This window comes from Cryptomeria japonica, chromosome 6 (genome assembly GCF_030272615.1).
Source record: "Cryptomeria japonica chromosome 6, Sugi_1.0, whole genome shotgun sequence".
Taxonomy (NCBI): Eukaryota; Viridiplantae; Streptophyta; class Pinopsida; order Cupressales; family Cupressaceae; genus Cryptomeria; species Cryptomeria japonica.
In genome coordinates this window covers 625,839,060-625,855,215 of record NC_081410.1, presented here as the reverse complement: position 1 = coordinate 625,855,215, position 16,156 = coordinate 625,839,060, and the positions used below count along the sequence as shown (strand labels likewise).

At 39.1% G+C, this 16,156-nt stretch overlaps 1 protein-coding gene across 1 annotated transcript; it reads left to right on the top strand.

Annotated features, from left to right (window-relative positions):
- The first annotated feature begins 2,212 nt into the window (after window positions 1–2,212).
- Window positions 2,213–4,352, top strand: LOC131068632 (anthocyanidin-3-O-glucoside rhamnosyltransferase). The gene has a single exon (XM_058003864.2). It carries the CDS (start codon window positions 2,659–2,661, stop codon window positions 4,066–4,068), a length of 1,410 nt encoding a protein of 469 aa, XP_057859847.2. The 5' UTR covers window positions 2,213–2,658; the 3' UTR covers window positions 4,069–4,352.
- Window positions 4,353–16,156: the final 11,804 nt, after the last annotated feature.

Below are 16,156 nucleotides of genomic sequence, written 5' to 3'. Positions count from 1 at the left end.
CTCTCTCTCTCTCTCTCTCTCTCGCATGACGGTTATCATTGATGGTCTGGGCCTAATAATTTATTGGATGCATATGAACCATATTTTTGTCAAACATGGTAGTTTCAACTTGTCCAATCATATCACCTTAAGAATTCACATGAATGATGGAAATTGTCCTTGATCTCTTTCTTGTTTCTGAGATAAATATTTACACAAACCTTGAAAAATATTTTTAAGTAGGATTGTTTTTTTTTTTCTTTTCATAATTATATGAAACTTAGAAAAATTGGCAACCCAAATATTTAGTTGATATTCCTACTATTTTCTATTTGGGTGGACTTACCTATCTTGGAAGGGTGGATAAAGAAAGAGGTAAAGGAGTGACCATTTGAATTATAGTATTTGAATATTTCTTGGATGATGACACATCATATTGAAATAAATCTTCTTCTAAAGCTCTTGTAAGAACATGCTCTTCTTCTTGTACCTTATTAATGCATATTTATTCTTCCTCAACCTACTATTTCAGAATGTTCACCTCTTGGAGCAACTGGGACTTACAAAGGAGGAGGAAGTGAAGGAATAGGATATTGGACTAGAAGAGTAGGTAGCACCTAAGATACCTACACTATAGAGGATCTAGTCCTTATTTTTCTTATCAAAGGTTTCTCTTCAACTTATTCTTCCTCTTCATCCACAAATAAATACATCACAAGAAACTTATTTTTCATATTCTTCTTCCATTTTTCCAAACAAATGAAGCTTCCTCTTGATCCAAAATCACTTTATGACTTTTCTATTACTAAAGATGAATATAATCCATTTGATATAGATGCCTCAACAAACTTCTTGTTCTTTTAATCACCACTCTAGTTTTGGCTTCAATGGAAGTATCATCTAGTATTGACTAGTCAATTTTGTCCAGGGGATGATTGAAAACCTTATTCCTATTATAGGAATGGCATAGGAAATTTCCATCTTTATGCATGGTCATAGAAAATTTAAATCCAAAGTACCACTAAACAAGAGTTAGAACTTCCACTATATAATAATCTCTGACCTTGACTTCATGTTCATCAAGGCAATCAACCCATAATTCTTTTGTTGAAGGCTCATATCTAAAAATGATCAATCTCGATATCTTAACATTTTATCTACACATTTCTAACAAAATAATCTTGTCACTTGTATAGTTGGGGAGTCTATAGGATTATTTTTTTAAAGCCACCCACTCTGATGTATGAGAAGGTTTTAAATTGGATGAACCAATTTCATAGGCTAACCACAACTATAGGTGCCTCCACAAATAACCTATTTTTATAAATACTCCTAATGCCATATTCATGTGATCTACAGGCGGCAAGAAAACGAGTGTCTTGATGATAATTTTAAGGGTCTTCTAAAGATAGCGAGCACAAGAAAGTAGGTCAAGCATGCACACATAATGATCAGTTGTAGGTGTAATGCAGTAAAGGTTACTAGTCATTAGAGGGATGCACATTTTTATTACATTTTGTAATAGTGCAATTGTGGTAAATAGTTGTATAAGAACATTTAAATAAAAAGTTAAAGGCTAATGCCTACTATTGTTATTGTAGTTTTGGACATGGAGGAGGACTTTGTGGACTATATAGATTTTTTGAAAGGAGGACTAGGTTGAAAAACAATGCAAAAAAAATGAGTTATTGTATATGAGTCTCTAGAACTAAAATATCATGAGATGAATTAGTAGACTTATAACCTCAAATTAACAATAGCTTTATATGGCATCAAAATATGGTGACAGAATTTGATTAGGTGTTATCTTAAGCTAAAAGTAGATTATCTAGGTTTGGAATACTTATTCAAATAATCAAATATTTAACACTAGTTCATGAAAGTAATTAAATATAATTTTGGAATATCATGTATTCAAGAAAAGGAAAATAGAATATTTCATGCTTAAATAAAAATACCACGTGTCAATGTCATAATCAATGTGCATAATGGTTAGACCAACTTAATAAGGGTAGAACAAGAGTATGATGAAAATCTTCGAGAAAGTGTAATATAATTAGACAAAACAAAATCTATGGAAATTTGTTTGAATGGTGAATATTCCTTCAAAGATAGAATTATATAATTTAAATAGTATAATATGATTATAGAAGAGTTAAAAATAAATGATTTAATCTTTTAAGAAGGGCTCAAAACCTCACAAATAGCACACCCTAGAATTGATCAAATATGTCGAGAAATGAAAAGTGAATACTCTTATCCTAGAATGAAGAATCGAATCGTGGAATTTGTGGTAAGGTGTCTAGAATGTTACTGTGTGACGGAAAAATAGACTCCCTGGCAATCAAAGTTTATTCAAGATCCAAGTAAAAAAGTAGCGTTGTTATAAATACTCCTAAGGCCATATTCATGTGATCTGCAGGCAGCAAGAAAACTAGCATCTTGATGATAATGTTAAGGGTGTCCTCAAGATAGCCAACACGAGAAAGTAGGTCAAGCATGCACACGTAATGATCAGTTGTATGTGTAATGCAGTAAAGGTTACTCGTGATTGAAGTTAAGCCCGCCCAACGGACCAAGACATCCTCCAAAAAATTCTAGTCTTGTAAAGATGTAACTCTACTGTTATAAAGCCAGTACCACCCACATAGCACAAGCGGATAAGAAGTGAATCCACAGATGGACTCCCAGCGGAAACATGTAGAGGTAGTGATGCTACCATGGCTGGCACAGGGCCATATTACTCCTTTCTTCAATCTCTCAAAGACCCTAGCAAAGCACGAGGCTATCAAGGTCTCCATACTGTCAACTCCTGTGAATATATCCCGTATCAAAGAACGCTTACAGCCTGGGGACTCGATCGAGCTGTTGGAGATACCATTGCCCTCTGTCGACGGCCTGCCTGCAGGCGACGAATGCACAGCGGACATTGAACCAGAAATCGCACATCTCCTCCACGAGGCATTCGACAAATTAGCAGGGCCCTTGGAGACCCTGTTGCGCAGCCTTTCCCCAGATTTTCTGATCCACGACCTCCTGGCCGTGTGGGCTGCGCCCATTGCCGCTGAGCTGGGAATTCACACCCTCGCCTTCTCTGTCTACAGTCCTGCGGCATTTAGCTACGTGCTCAGCCATTCAAAGCACAGGCCCGTCAATGGAGTGGATAAAACGCCCGAGGATTTGAGTCGCCCGGCTCCTGGCTATCCTTCCGCGGCTATTTCAATGCATCCGTTCGAAGCCCGCCAGATGGTGAGATTGTTCATGGCCAGCCATCAAGGTCCTACTGTGTCGGAGCTGGGATACCAGTACTCGTGGGGAATACTCATAAAGTCGTGTTTTGAAGAGGAGGACAAGTATCTGCAATATCTAAGTCATATCACGGGAAAGCCTGTGATTTCCGTGGGTCCATTAATGCTGCTTGAGGGCCGGGTGGGCGTGGAGGATGAGGATGGAGATCATGAACTGGTAAAGTGGCTGGACAAACAAGAGGCCTCGTCGGTGGTGTTTGTGGCCTTCGGAAGTGAGTCCTTTCTGTCGGCAGAGCAAATTACGGAGCTGGCGTTTGCACTGGAGGACACTGGCCGGCCCTTTCTCTGGTCATTGAGATCTTCGGAGGGGACTCGGACTCCATTGTCGTTTCTGCCGGAGGGTTTTGAAGGGCGGACCCGTGAACGAGGGATGGTGATTGGCGGGTGGGTGCCTCAGCAGCGCATCGTTTCTCATTCTTCCGTGGGGAGCTATGTTACCCACGGCGGGTGGAGCTCGGTGATGGAAGCATGGCTTTACTCCGGGTTACCCCTGGTTCTTATTCCGCTGCGGAACGATCAGGGACTTAACTGTCGACATATAGCTCGGGAATTGAACGCCGGAGTTGAAGTGGAAAGGACCGAGGAGGGGCTTTTTCGCAGAGAGGATGTTTGTCAAGCGGTGAATACGGTGATGGGTGATGATAAGAGAGGTGCAGAGATTCGGTCGAGGGTGGAAGCGCTCCGTGGTGTGATCGTCTTTAATGGAGGACGTCGGCATGCAGTTATCCGGGAGCTGGTGGATCACATGAAGAGCATGGCTGTGTCGGATAAGGCTCAGTAGGTTTATGTTTGGAGTACAGTTAATTAGCTTTATATGTATTCTTGATTTGGAATTATTCCATATGCCTGCCAGACCTTGCCTGTTTGGAATGATTTATTATCTGGGACTGTTTTAAAATCTTCATAGCGTAAGCGATGGACAATGTAATACGCTATGCTAGCATAGAAGAGTATATAACTGGTAGGAGAAGCCTTTAGGCGAAGGTTGTTGAATATATGAATACTTATGGATGTGAATGTTCTCACTGGGTGAACAAAAATGAAGGAGTCTTTAAAAACGATAAACTTTTGAGGAAGGATTACGTCTAAGTTGAAGTTCAATATTTTTAAATTGTAATGAAATTTAGATGGGTTAGAATCTAGTGTTTTTAATGTGTGAACATGTCATTTTATGTTTATAATTTTTTTTCAGTCTTATGGTGTCATTTTTAAGTTGTAATCCTCATATATTAGTGTGATATGTTATAACATAATATGTATGTGAGATAATGATAAGGAAGATTTTAGGGATTAAAATGTTGAACGATCTTGAGGCCTTATTGGACCTATATAGCTAGCATTATGTAGAGACTAGTGATTTTTGGCTATCCATGTTTCATGTTGGATGATGGTCATCTATGGCCACCCTTGTTTCAATCTAGATCATTTGGAATACTTCATCATAGATGTCTCAATATAAATCCATAGTTGATATATGTCCCCAATAAAACATATGTATATTGTCCTTCTCAAAATCAAATCTAAAAATATGTTGATAAATATTACAAGAATCTTTGTGTTCATCACTAACCTTAGTGATTAAGCTCTATCAATATGATCCTAAGATCCTAAATAGAACCAATCTCATAAAATTGATAACAACACTCATATTCGTGAGAATTCTAGACTTAAGGAAATTGATCACTTTAGGATTTATAATATTCACATGCCTATTGAGCCCGAGATAATTAGACTTGATATTAGTTCTCATCTATGATTAGTCTTAGGAGGATTCTTGTCCCTTCATTCAATAGGTGGAATATTGATCTGCCAAAGTGTAAGTCTACATGACACTTGTCCATGGAGAGATGCGAATTTTAAATTCAATTTTCTTTGAAGATTAGAACCAAATTCAACACATGTCTATGATTATAGGAAGACTTGAGACCCCTGGGGATGCTAAATTATCCATTGTAAAACCATCTTCTTACATAAATTAAGACTAATAATAAGTCTACATCTAAGATTCCAAGAATTGAGAAACAAGGCCATTCAATGTATGCCATATGCTTTTCTCAAATTAAAACCTAAGCCAACACATCTCCTCTCTAAAATAATATAGAATTTAATATTATGAATTCATAATCAATTTGTGACTATTTCCTTTTTTCTTAGGACACTCACATCTATCAAAGAGTCAAAATTAAGACCATTAACCTGTCAAACTAAAATTCCATTATTATGCTAGAATATACATAATATTCACACATCTGTAAATATAACTAAATTAAGATAGCTTGATTCCTTAACTTCCATGATCATGCAGTTGAACCAATTAAAGTTTTTTTTTTCTTTTTTCAAAGGCACAAAACTTAAACTATATTAATAATGTTGGTGTAAATAATTATTTATCATGGATATTATTACACTTTACTTAAGTTTACTTAGGATAATGCATTTCATAGTAGTTTGGGTATGAGACACTTGGGTGTTTGTGCCACATTGGGATAGTGTGTGTAGGAGAATTTCCACCTTTTGTGGTCTTATCTTGTTATTACATTCCACATTCGGTGGGTGATCCACCTCATGTGAAATATTATATTGTTTCTCCTACCTACCCCTACTTATCCCTACCTACCCTTGTTTCTTATTGAGCCACATGTCATGTTTGTGTGCTCACATATCCATATAACCTTGCCTATATAAAAAGGCTCATATTCATTGTATGTAACAACCATTTTTATCTATAGACGAGAATACAATTTATTCTTGTCCTATATCTTGTCTCTTTATTTTGTACTTTTCATTGAGCTCTTGATCTTGGCAAAATCTCACATGGTATCAGAGCCATTAGAGCGTCTCTGATTTGTCCTTGAGAGGCATTATTGTGGCGTCAATAGGCAGATATGAGGAGCAACATCTTTTGGAGGCATCCTAGACTAGATCCAACCTTGTCATTGCATCCAGGTGGCCGTTTCCATGAATTTTGAGTATAAATGTGGCCTATTTTGATGAAAATCAAATTTGGGGCTTGGAGGAAATTCTTTTGCCCAATTTGGGCAGTCCAATACGGATTTCAGAATTTTTGTTTTTTAAAAATAATTGATTTTCTGCAAAAATAATCAATTCGCAACAAAAAAATTAGAAAAGTTTTTTGAAAAAAACAAATAAAAAAAAAAACAATCTTTTTTATTGTTTTGGGGTTTCAACCCCCCGCCATCGTACCATCTTCCAGATTTTGTAGGTTGCAAGCCCCGTACACTCCGGCCAACCTCACCCCCAGGCCCCATGTCCTCTGTGTCACGTCGTGTGTCATGTTCCCTGCCTCCACCGGCAATCTCCTTCTCCACCAACGACCTGAGCTCTAGCCTCGGCGTTCTGTCCGACCGACCTACCTACCGATAAACCCGTGGCCCCTCCACTGTTGTTCGTCCCTGTCGACGGCTGTTCCGACGATGCTGCCACCTCTATCACCGCCATTGACCCGTCCTACCGCATCGGCCCGCCCTACTCCCTACCAAAGTTGTCCCCACTAGCCGACAACGCTTCCCTCTGACGGACCCTGCATCATTCACCACATCAGTCGCCAACACGGGCCCCTCCGTCGCTAGACCGCCATGCGTGCAACCACGTTGACAACTCAGTCAATGCCACGTAGGCTTTCACATCAAACTCCACGTGGGCACCCTGCCATGTCAACAACCCAGTTGGCTACCAAATCCCCAACGCCACGTAGGCTTTCACATCAAACTCCACGTGGGCACCCTGCCATGTCAACAACCCAGTTGGCTGCCAAATCCCCAACGCCACGTCAACTTAACCTTATAGACACATCATTTGTCATACACAACTTGGCATTTTCTGATTGCACCATGTCAGCAGTTCGTACAGTACGGATGTCTAGTCAGTAGGGAGGTGAAGTTTTCACGACAGCTAGACAATCGTCAAATTTAACCTCATTTTTTTATATGTAATCATTTTTTTGAAAAATTGGTAGGCCCCCTCCGTTGAGCTTTTTGATTTTGCAGTTCAACTTCAAATGGTCATATCTTTCTCATTTCTGCTCCTTTTTTGGTGCAATTTTTTTTGAAATGGGCTAGAATTTTGTGTACTTTCTCATGGTGGAATTATTTTCTAATTTTAATGGACATATTTTCATAAATATTAGTTTTTGGTGACTGTACCTGTCCAATCCCCATTTCTGCAACTTCCAGGACTCTGTTTGAGCTCATATGAACTCCTTTTCAGGTCCCATGTTTTTTGAAAGTGCATAATTTTTCATCTACTCTCATAATATGCTATCATTTTATAGAAATTTTGGGTAGAAACAATACTTTCAACATATGCCCTTTTTTGGCCAATTTGGCACTTGTATTGCATAGATATATCTTGCTAGTCTTTTGCATTGTAGTTCTCAGCCTATTGGGGCAGTTGTAAAACAAAATCAGAAGTCCACCTTGTCATTTTTTGCAAGTGGCTTATTGTACACACACTACATATAAAGTGCCAAAATCATCATTTTTTTTTTTGGGGGGGGGGTTGTGCTTTGATTGATTGAATTTGGGGGGGTGTCTCTTGTGCTTTTGTGCTCTTGAGTTCTTTCCATTTTTCTTCTATGGGTTCTCCTAATTTTCCTCTCTTAACTCCTCATAATTATGCTACTTGGAAAATTGATGCGTGGAGTAAACTTATGGAAAAAGGACCAAATAATTATATTGATGGAACTATTGTTGCTCCTACTGATCCTAAGGTTGATCCTGTTGGTCAATTGGATTGGCTCACTAAAAATATCATGGAAATTGGTACCTTAAGAAAGTATGTATCAAATGATCTCATTTTTTATATTGAGAAATGTACTCTAATCAAGGATGCATGGAAAAAGTTTCCAGACTTGTATGGTCAAGTTGATGAGATTAGGGGATATTAAATTGATGGGTATATGTACGAAGTTGTGGTACCAAAAAGGTGCCACACTTCAAAAAAATTGAAAAATTCTCATAAAGTGCACGCTTTATGCGCATTTAAAACTTAAAAAAACACTGCTCCGTATTTTGGATGCATTTTGCATTCCCAAACCCGCATTTTGGCGATTTCGGGTGCCATTTTCTTGCACTCGCCCTTTGTAAAATCTTGATATTGGGCACTAAGTTGTCCATCTCTCATCAAAATTCTGCCATGCCTTCGAAGAGGTGTGCATTTTTATTTTCTTATTGTCATTTTTTAATTAATTTGAAGATTAAACTAGGTTTATTGATTTAAATTTATTTTCATTATCAGGAAATGAGATTAGACAAGAAAATGTTGAAAACACTCAATCACTTCCTCATGAAGACCATATTGAAGAAGAAGCACATCAATCACCTCCTCATGAAGACCATATTGAAGAAGAAGCACATCAAGAACCTCCTACAATCCCTAGACATCCCATAGGTACACAAGAAAACCTATTATGTCAAATAGAAATAGCCAAAAAGAGCTTGAAGGTATAATCACAAGGCTAAAAGATCCCACTGGAACAAACTCTCATAGGACAAACCTTGCTAGTTCTTTGCAATCTATTGTATCGCACATACAATCTGTGAGTGGGCAAATAAATTTTTGGTCCAGTAAGAAGGAAGAACAAAAGCAATTTTATGCTGACAAATTATCATATGTGGTAGTGAAGAAAAAGAAAATTAAGAAATTTGACTTGTGTGCTCTTTTTACGGACCCTCGAACGAATCAACCTTTACACCATGGATGTAGGAGATTCCCTATTCATTGGTGTCATCATGAAGGGATTAAGAACAATTTTTGGGATAGGTGGTGGATGGTATTTGATCAGCCCCCATGCAATAATCATGAGGTACCCCAATACTTTTTGAGAAAACTGTACTGTGAGTTTGTCCTTAATGAGATCCCAAACTATTTTGATTTTTTAGATTTCCAAATTAGAGGTGGGGGTTCCTCGCATGATTGAGAGGGTGCACAACATGATCCAAATCTCCCACCAAGACCCTTGGCCAGACCTATGGTGGAGCATGTTATTATTCCTTCCATTGTGAAGAAGAGTATTGAGGTTGAAACTCTAGAATCGATTAGCTCACTCACTCAGACCCTTATACAGTATGCTAGGCATCTAGTAGAGGGTGATGCGAGTGATGATGTTGATTCTTCTAGGCATCGAGTTCCAGCTCATTTTTTTCGATCTTGTGGTTCTCTTTGCACTTATGGTCCTAATAGTTCTGAGAATGCACGTGCATGAGCGGAGTTTGCTACAGAGAACATTGTCATGACAAAATCCTTGCTGAACGAAACATTTGGCATTAATACCCAGGTGAATTTCATTACAAGTTCATTTCATTCTTTTTATTAAATCTTATATGTAAATTTGAGAATATATCTAAATTAGTAAATTATTATGATAAAAAATCAGGGTCAAAGTGTTCACAATACTAGCAACATTCCTGCAACACCCTTTTTCACGACTTCGTTGACTCCATAGGTATACAACGAGTGAAGAAATATAATTATTATATGTAGATAGTTGAATCTTATGTGAATGATTTTCTAATTACTCATTTTGGATGTCAAATAGTTTGATGCTAGAGCTTTAACATCAACACCTCGCAGTGTATTTCATCGACAATATTTCACCTAGGTAAACAATTTATCTTTAATGTTGTTATTAAATAATATAGATAGTTTTGGCGATTAATCAATATACTCTGTTTAATTTTCAGATGTTGACATCAAAGACTCCTCCTGTTGTTCGTGCGTCAATGGAGTGTGGTGTTGCTGGAGCAGTAGCAAGTTCAATTGCTTTAATAGAAGTATGCTCGACATATTTGTAAATTTAGCATTACATTTGTTATCTTAATAATATGTTATTGAAAATTTTAACGACACTTGTATTTAGTTTAATTTATATTGTGATGCTTACAGGAGGGGCTTGTCACTCCAGATCATGAACGTGCACCTATTGTGGATGAACATCATGATTATTTGTATGCGGTAAGTGACTATTCTATTATATGTCATTCTGAAATTCAATTTTTGTATATGCTAACATCATTCTTTTTATTGTATCAGGTAGAGTTACAAAAAAGTCTAGAGAGGAGGTCAAGTGGACGTACTCGAAAGACACCTGCATCATATACAACTCCATCCCCTTGACAGGCAAAGATATCTCGTGATCTGTTTCCTTCCCCTAGAGGGAAATGAATAGAATAGGGCCCTATGTTCTATGCCTATATGACAATTTTGAACATATGTTTTGTATTACGAATATGTGACATATTATCTCCATATGGCTTTTGGCAAGCTCCTATTTGACTTTATTGGATACCATGTTGCATGCCTATATGGAAAATTTGAACATATGTTTTGTATTACGAATATGTGACATTCTATGTCCATATGGCTTTTGGCAAGAGCCTATTTGACTTTATTGGATATCATGTTGTATGCCTTTATTGAAATTTTGAATATATGTTTTGTTCAATGAATATGTGAAATTCTAAGTCCATATGGCTTTTGGCAAGCCTATTTGTTTGTATTGGATATATTTGATAATTTTAACAGTATACAATGTTGCATGGATTTGTAGCTTTTTGGTTAATGCAAATCATTTATCATGGTTATCCATAATTGTAGTACAAATGATTAAATGAATAATTGCACAATGTTTATTGTTACTTAAGCTTTGAACCTAAATATGTGTTTGTAATCCAAGACACAAGCTTAAGGAGATCAACAAAAATTCAATAGTTATAGTCAAAATAAGACTATATAAAGGAAACATGGAAAGAACCAAAATTAGACAATGTACGACACCATTGTACCAATACCCATTCTAAAAAAATTGCATAGCCCATAAACTTATATTCATCTAATGCATGCACTTAGGCGATTTCATTGGTAGGGTGTGGCCCGCAACGATCAGGCGAGTTGGAGAGAGAAAAGAAGACATTCATAGTGTAAACCCAACCACCCTGACATGTACGAGCTGACTGTTCGGTGCCATGACAAGCGAATTGAAAGATGGGGCATTGTGCAACTTTTCATTGAACTCATTAGACACTTTTTGTCGCAACCGAGAATGTTGCCACGAGCAACTGGATTTGAGTCTACCGAAACCGAGAGAGGCTTTTTTAGAGTGTCATAACGCGATCCCGTAGGATCAGACGACTTGTTCTTGTGAATAATGGGCACTGAGAAACACAATGCCGAATATTGACAACTTTGAGCAACTTGAGCACTTAGGCGATTTCACTGGTAGGGTGTGGCTTGTAGCGATCAGGCGAGTTGGAGAGCAAAAAGAAGGCATTCCTAGCATAAACCAACCACCCTGATGCATAAGAGTTGACGGTTTGGTTCCGCGACGAGGGGATTGAAAGATGGGGCATTGTGCAACTTTTCATTGAACTCATCTGATGCTTTTTGTAGCAACCTAGAAAGTGTCGCCACGAGCAACTAGATCCGAGTCTACCGAAATCGAGAGAGGCTTTTTTAGAGTGCCATAACATGACCCCGCAGGATCAGATGACACGTTCTTATAATTAACTGGCACCGAGAAACGCGATGCCAAATATTGACAACTTTGAGCAACTTGAGCACTTAGGCGATTTCTTTGGTAGGGTGTGGCCCGCAACGATCGAGTGAGTTGGAGAGAGAAAATAAGGCACTCCTAGCATAAACCTGGCCACCCCGATGCATATAAGCTGATAGTTTGATGTCATGACGAGCGGATTGAAAGATGGGGCATTGTGCAACTTTTCATTGAACTCATCTGACGCTTTTTATCGCAATCGAGAAAGTGTCACCACGAGCAACTGGATCCAAGTCTACCAAAATGGAGAGAGGAATTTTTAGAGTGCCATAACACGACCCCGCAAGATCAGACGAAACGTTCTTATAATTAATGGGCACCAAGAAACGCGATGCCGAATATTGACAACTTTGAGCAACTTGAGCACTTAGGCGATTTCGCTAGTAGGGTGTGGCCCGCAATGATCGGGCGAGTTGGAGAGAAAAAAGAAGGAACTCCTAGCATAAAACCAACCACCCCGATGCGTACGAGATGACGGTTTGGTGCCGCGATGATTGGATTGAAAGATGGGGCATTGTGCAACTTTTTATTGAACTCATCTGATGCTTTTTGTCTCAACCGAGAAAGTGTCGCCACGAGCAACTGAATCCGAGTCTATCGAAACCGAGAGAGGATTTTTTAGAGTTCCATAACACGGCCCCTCAGGATTAGATGACTCATTCTGATGATTAACGGGCACCGAGAAACGTGATGCCAAATATTGACAACTTTGAGCAACTTGAGCACTTAGGCGATTTCGCTGGTAGGGTCTGACCCGCAACGATCGAGCGAGTTGGAGAGAGAAAAAAGAATTCCTAATGTAAACCTGACCACCTCGATGCGTACGAGCTGACGGTTTGGTGCCGTGACGAATGGATTGAAAGATGGGGCATTGTGCAACTTTTCATTGAACTCATCTGACACTTTTGTCACAACCAAGAAAGTGTTGCCATGAGCAACTAGATCCGAGTCTACAAAAACCAAGAGAGGATTTTTTAGAGTGCCATAACATGACCCCGCAAGATCAGATGGCACATTCTTATGATTAATGGGTGCCGAGAAACGTGATGCCAAATATAGACAACTTTGAGCAACTTGAGCACTTAAGCGATTTTGCTGGTAGGGTGTGGTCCGCAACAATCGGGCGAGTTGGAGAGAAAAAAGAAGGCATTCCTAGCATAAACCCAGCCACCCCGATGCGTACGAGCTAATGGTTTGGTGTTGTGATGAGTGGATTGAAAGAAGAGGCATTGTGCAACTTTTCATTGAACTCATCTGACACTTTTTGTCGCAACCGAGAAAGTGTCACCACAAGCATCTGGATCCGAGTCTACTAAAATTGAGAGGTGCCATAACAGGACCCCATAGGATTAAATGACACATTCTTATGATTAACGGGCACCGAGAAACGCGATGCCAAATATTGACAACTTTGAGCAACTTGAGCACTTAGGCGATTTCATTGGTAGGGTGTGGCCCGCAACGATCAAGCGAATTGGAGAGAAAAAAGAAGGAATTCCTTGCATAAAACCAACCACCCTGACACGTACAAGCTGACGGTTCGATGCCATGATGAGCGGATAGAAAGATGGGGCATTGTGCAACTTTTCGTTGAACTCATCTAACACTTTTTGTCGCAATGGAGAAAGTATCACCACGAGCAACTGGATCCGAGTCTACCAAAATCGAGAGAGGATTTTTTAGGGTGCCATAACATGACCCCGCAGGATCAGACAACATGTTCTTATTATTAACAAGCACCGAGAAATGCGATGCCGAATATTGACAACTTTGAGCAACTTGAGCACTTAGGCGATTTCGCTGGTAGGGTGTGGCCCGCAACGATTAGGAGAGTTGGAGAGAAAAAAGAAGGCATTACTAGCATAAACCCAGCCACCCCGATGCGTACGATCTGACGGTTTGGTGCCGCGACGAACGGATTGAAAGATGGGGCATTGTGCAACTTTTCATTGAACTCATCTGACGCTTTTTGTCGCAACCGAGAAAGTGTCGCCACGAGCAACTGGATCCAAGTCTACCAAAACTGAGAGAGGCTTTTTTAGAGTACCATAACATGACCCCGCAAGATTAGACAAAACATTCTTATGATTAATGGGCACTGAGAAACGCGATGCCGAATATCGACAACTTTGAGCAACTTGAGCACTTAGGCGATTTCGCTGGTAGGGTGTGGCCCGCAATGATTAGGCGAGTTGGAGAGAAAAAAGAAGGCATTCATAGCATAAACCTGGCCACCCCAATGTGTACGAACTGATGATTTGGTGCTGCGACGAGCAGATTGAAAGATGGGGCATTGTGCAACTTTTCATTGAACTCATCTAACGCTTTTTGTCACAACCGAGAAAGTGTCGCCACGAGCAACTGGATTTGAGTCTACCAAAACCAAGAGAGGCTTTTTTAGAGTGCCATAACATGACCCTACAGGATCAGATGACACATTCTTATGATTAACGGGCACGGACAAATGTGATGCCGAATATTGACAACTTTGAGCAACTTGAGCACTTAGGCGATTTCATTGGTAGGGTGTGGTCAACAATGATCGGGCGAGTTGGAGAGCAAAAAGAAGGCATTCCTAGTGTAAACCCAGCCACCCCGATGCGTACAAGCTGATGGTTCAGTGCCACAATGAGCGGATTGAAAGATGGGGCATTGTGCAACTTTTCATTGAATTCATCTGACGCTTTTTGTCGCAATCGACAAAGTGTCACCACGAGCAACTTGATCTGAGTCTATTGAAACTGAGAGAGGATTTTTTAGAGTGCCATAACATGATCCCATAGGATCAGACAAATCATTCTTACATGTCATTAACATCGAGAAAAACCATGCCGAATTTTGACAATTTTTCATACTTTGATTGATTGACAACAAATGAGCAATTTTTATATCTTTTACCATATTAGCAGGGTATACTTCACGAAATGATCCCATTTGATCTCTAATGGTCCAAAATGACATTATTTACATTAAATCACACAAAACAAGACAAAAAGACAATTTTTTATATTACAATGCCTCGAGTAGTCAAAAATACAAGTCATGTACATATATCCAAATAAGATTGATATTACAATTTTTTACATTTACATTTAATCTAATGAACCATCTGGATCTTCTCTAATCTTTATCGTGTCTAGTATGGCCTCATGGTTAGACTCATGAACCTTCCATAGGTTCTTGTTTAGTGGCCTACCCCCATATCTGATCAAATGAACATTTGAAGCTACAACAAGGTTAGAATAATGAAGAATCTTCCTATGCGTCTCGAAGTCCTCGAACAACCACAAGTTAGACTTCTTCACTGGGTACCTTCTAAGCCATGTACCAGTAACAACTACTGATCCTGTGGAGTACTCAATATTTTCTCCATCTACAACAGGGCCATCCAATTTCTTTTTTGCGTCCACACAATGACAGGTAATAATTTGTTCCTTCTTTATTGTCTTCAGCTACAATTACTGCATAAACATGCCCTACAATGATAAAGTGAGAAGAATTTAGCAAACAACTAAGGTAAAATATTAAAGTACAAAAAATTGCATGTGGATAATTTACCTAGTTGGACTAAATCTGACACATGGTCAAAGTCAATTGATGCTTCCATCTGTGTGAGTTGTAGTGCACTCGGAGGTTGGTATGTCTCAAGTGGGATTAGAGGCCTCATACACCATTCATCCACCCACTCCTTTGACTCACACTGATTATAGGCACCATCTCTACATGAAGAACAATAACATGCTATCTGCCACGTATGGATAGTCCATGAACCTGCATTAGAGATTTTGAAAGATTGTAGCTCACTCGATCCTGCCAATGTACAACAATCTTCTAATTTTGCAATGTTAGTATCATATACCAACCAAAAAAATCTGTGAACTGAAGACTTACCTTGATTACCTGAACCAATTATACCATTGCACCACTGAACAATTGATTTTGCATCGTTCAAGTTTGCATTCCCTTTGTACTTTAACTCTTCTCGTGCTAAATCTCTTTTAATACATGCTCCTGCACCATCACGCTCCCCTTTTCCATGCCCAGCCTTAGAGAAATTTCACATATGTTGAATAGCAATCAACTTATGCATCCTACTCAACCAATAAAACATCCGAGAGTTCTTAAATTGCGATGCACAATTATCTGACCATATGATATGTTGACGGAATGATATGCCTCGGCTAGCCAAATCATCATAGAATATCTAAAAACAACCTTGCATGAACTCTGTAGAGTGTGAGCGATCATCACTGATGTAAAAATGATACTCCCTCAATATCTTCCTATCCTCTTTCATACT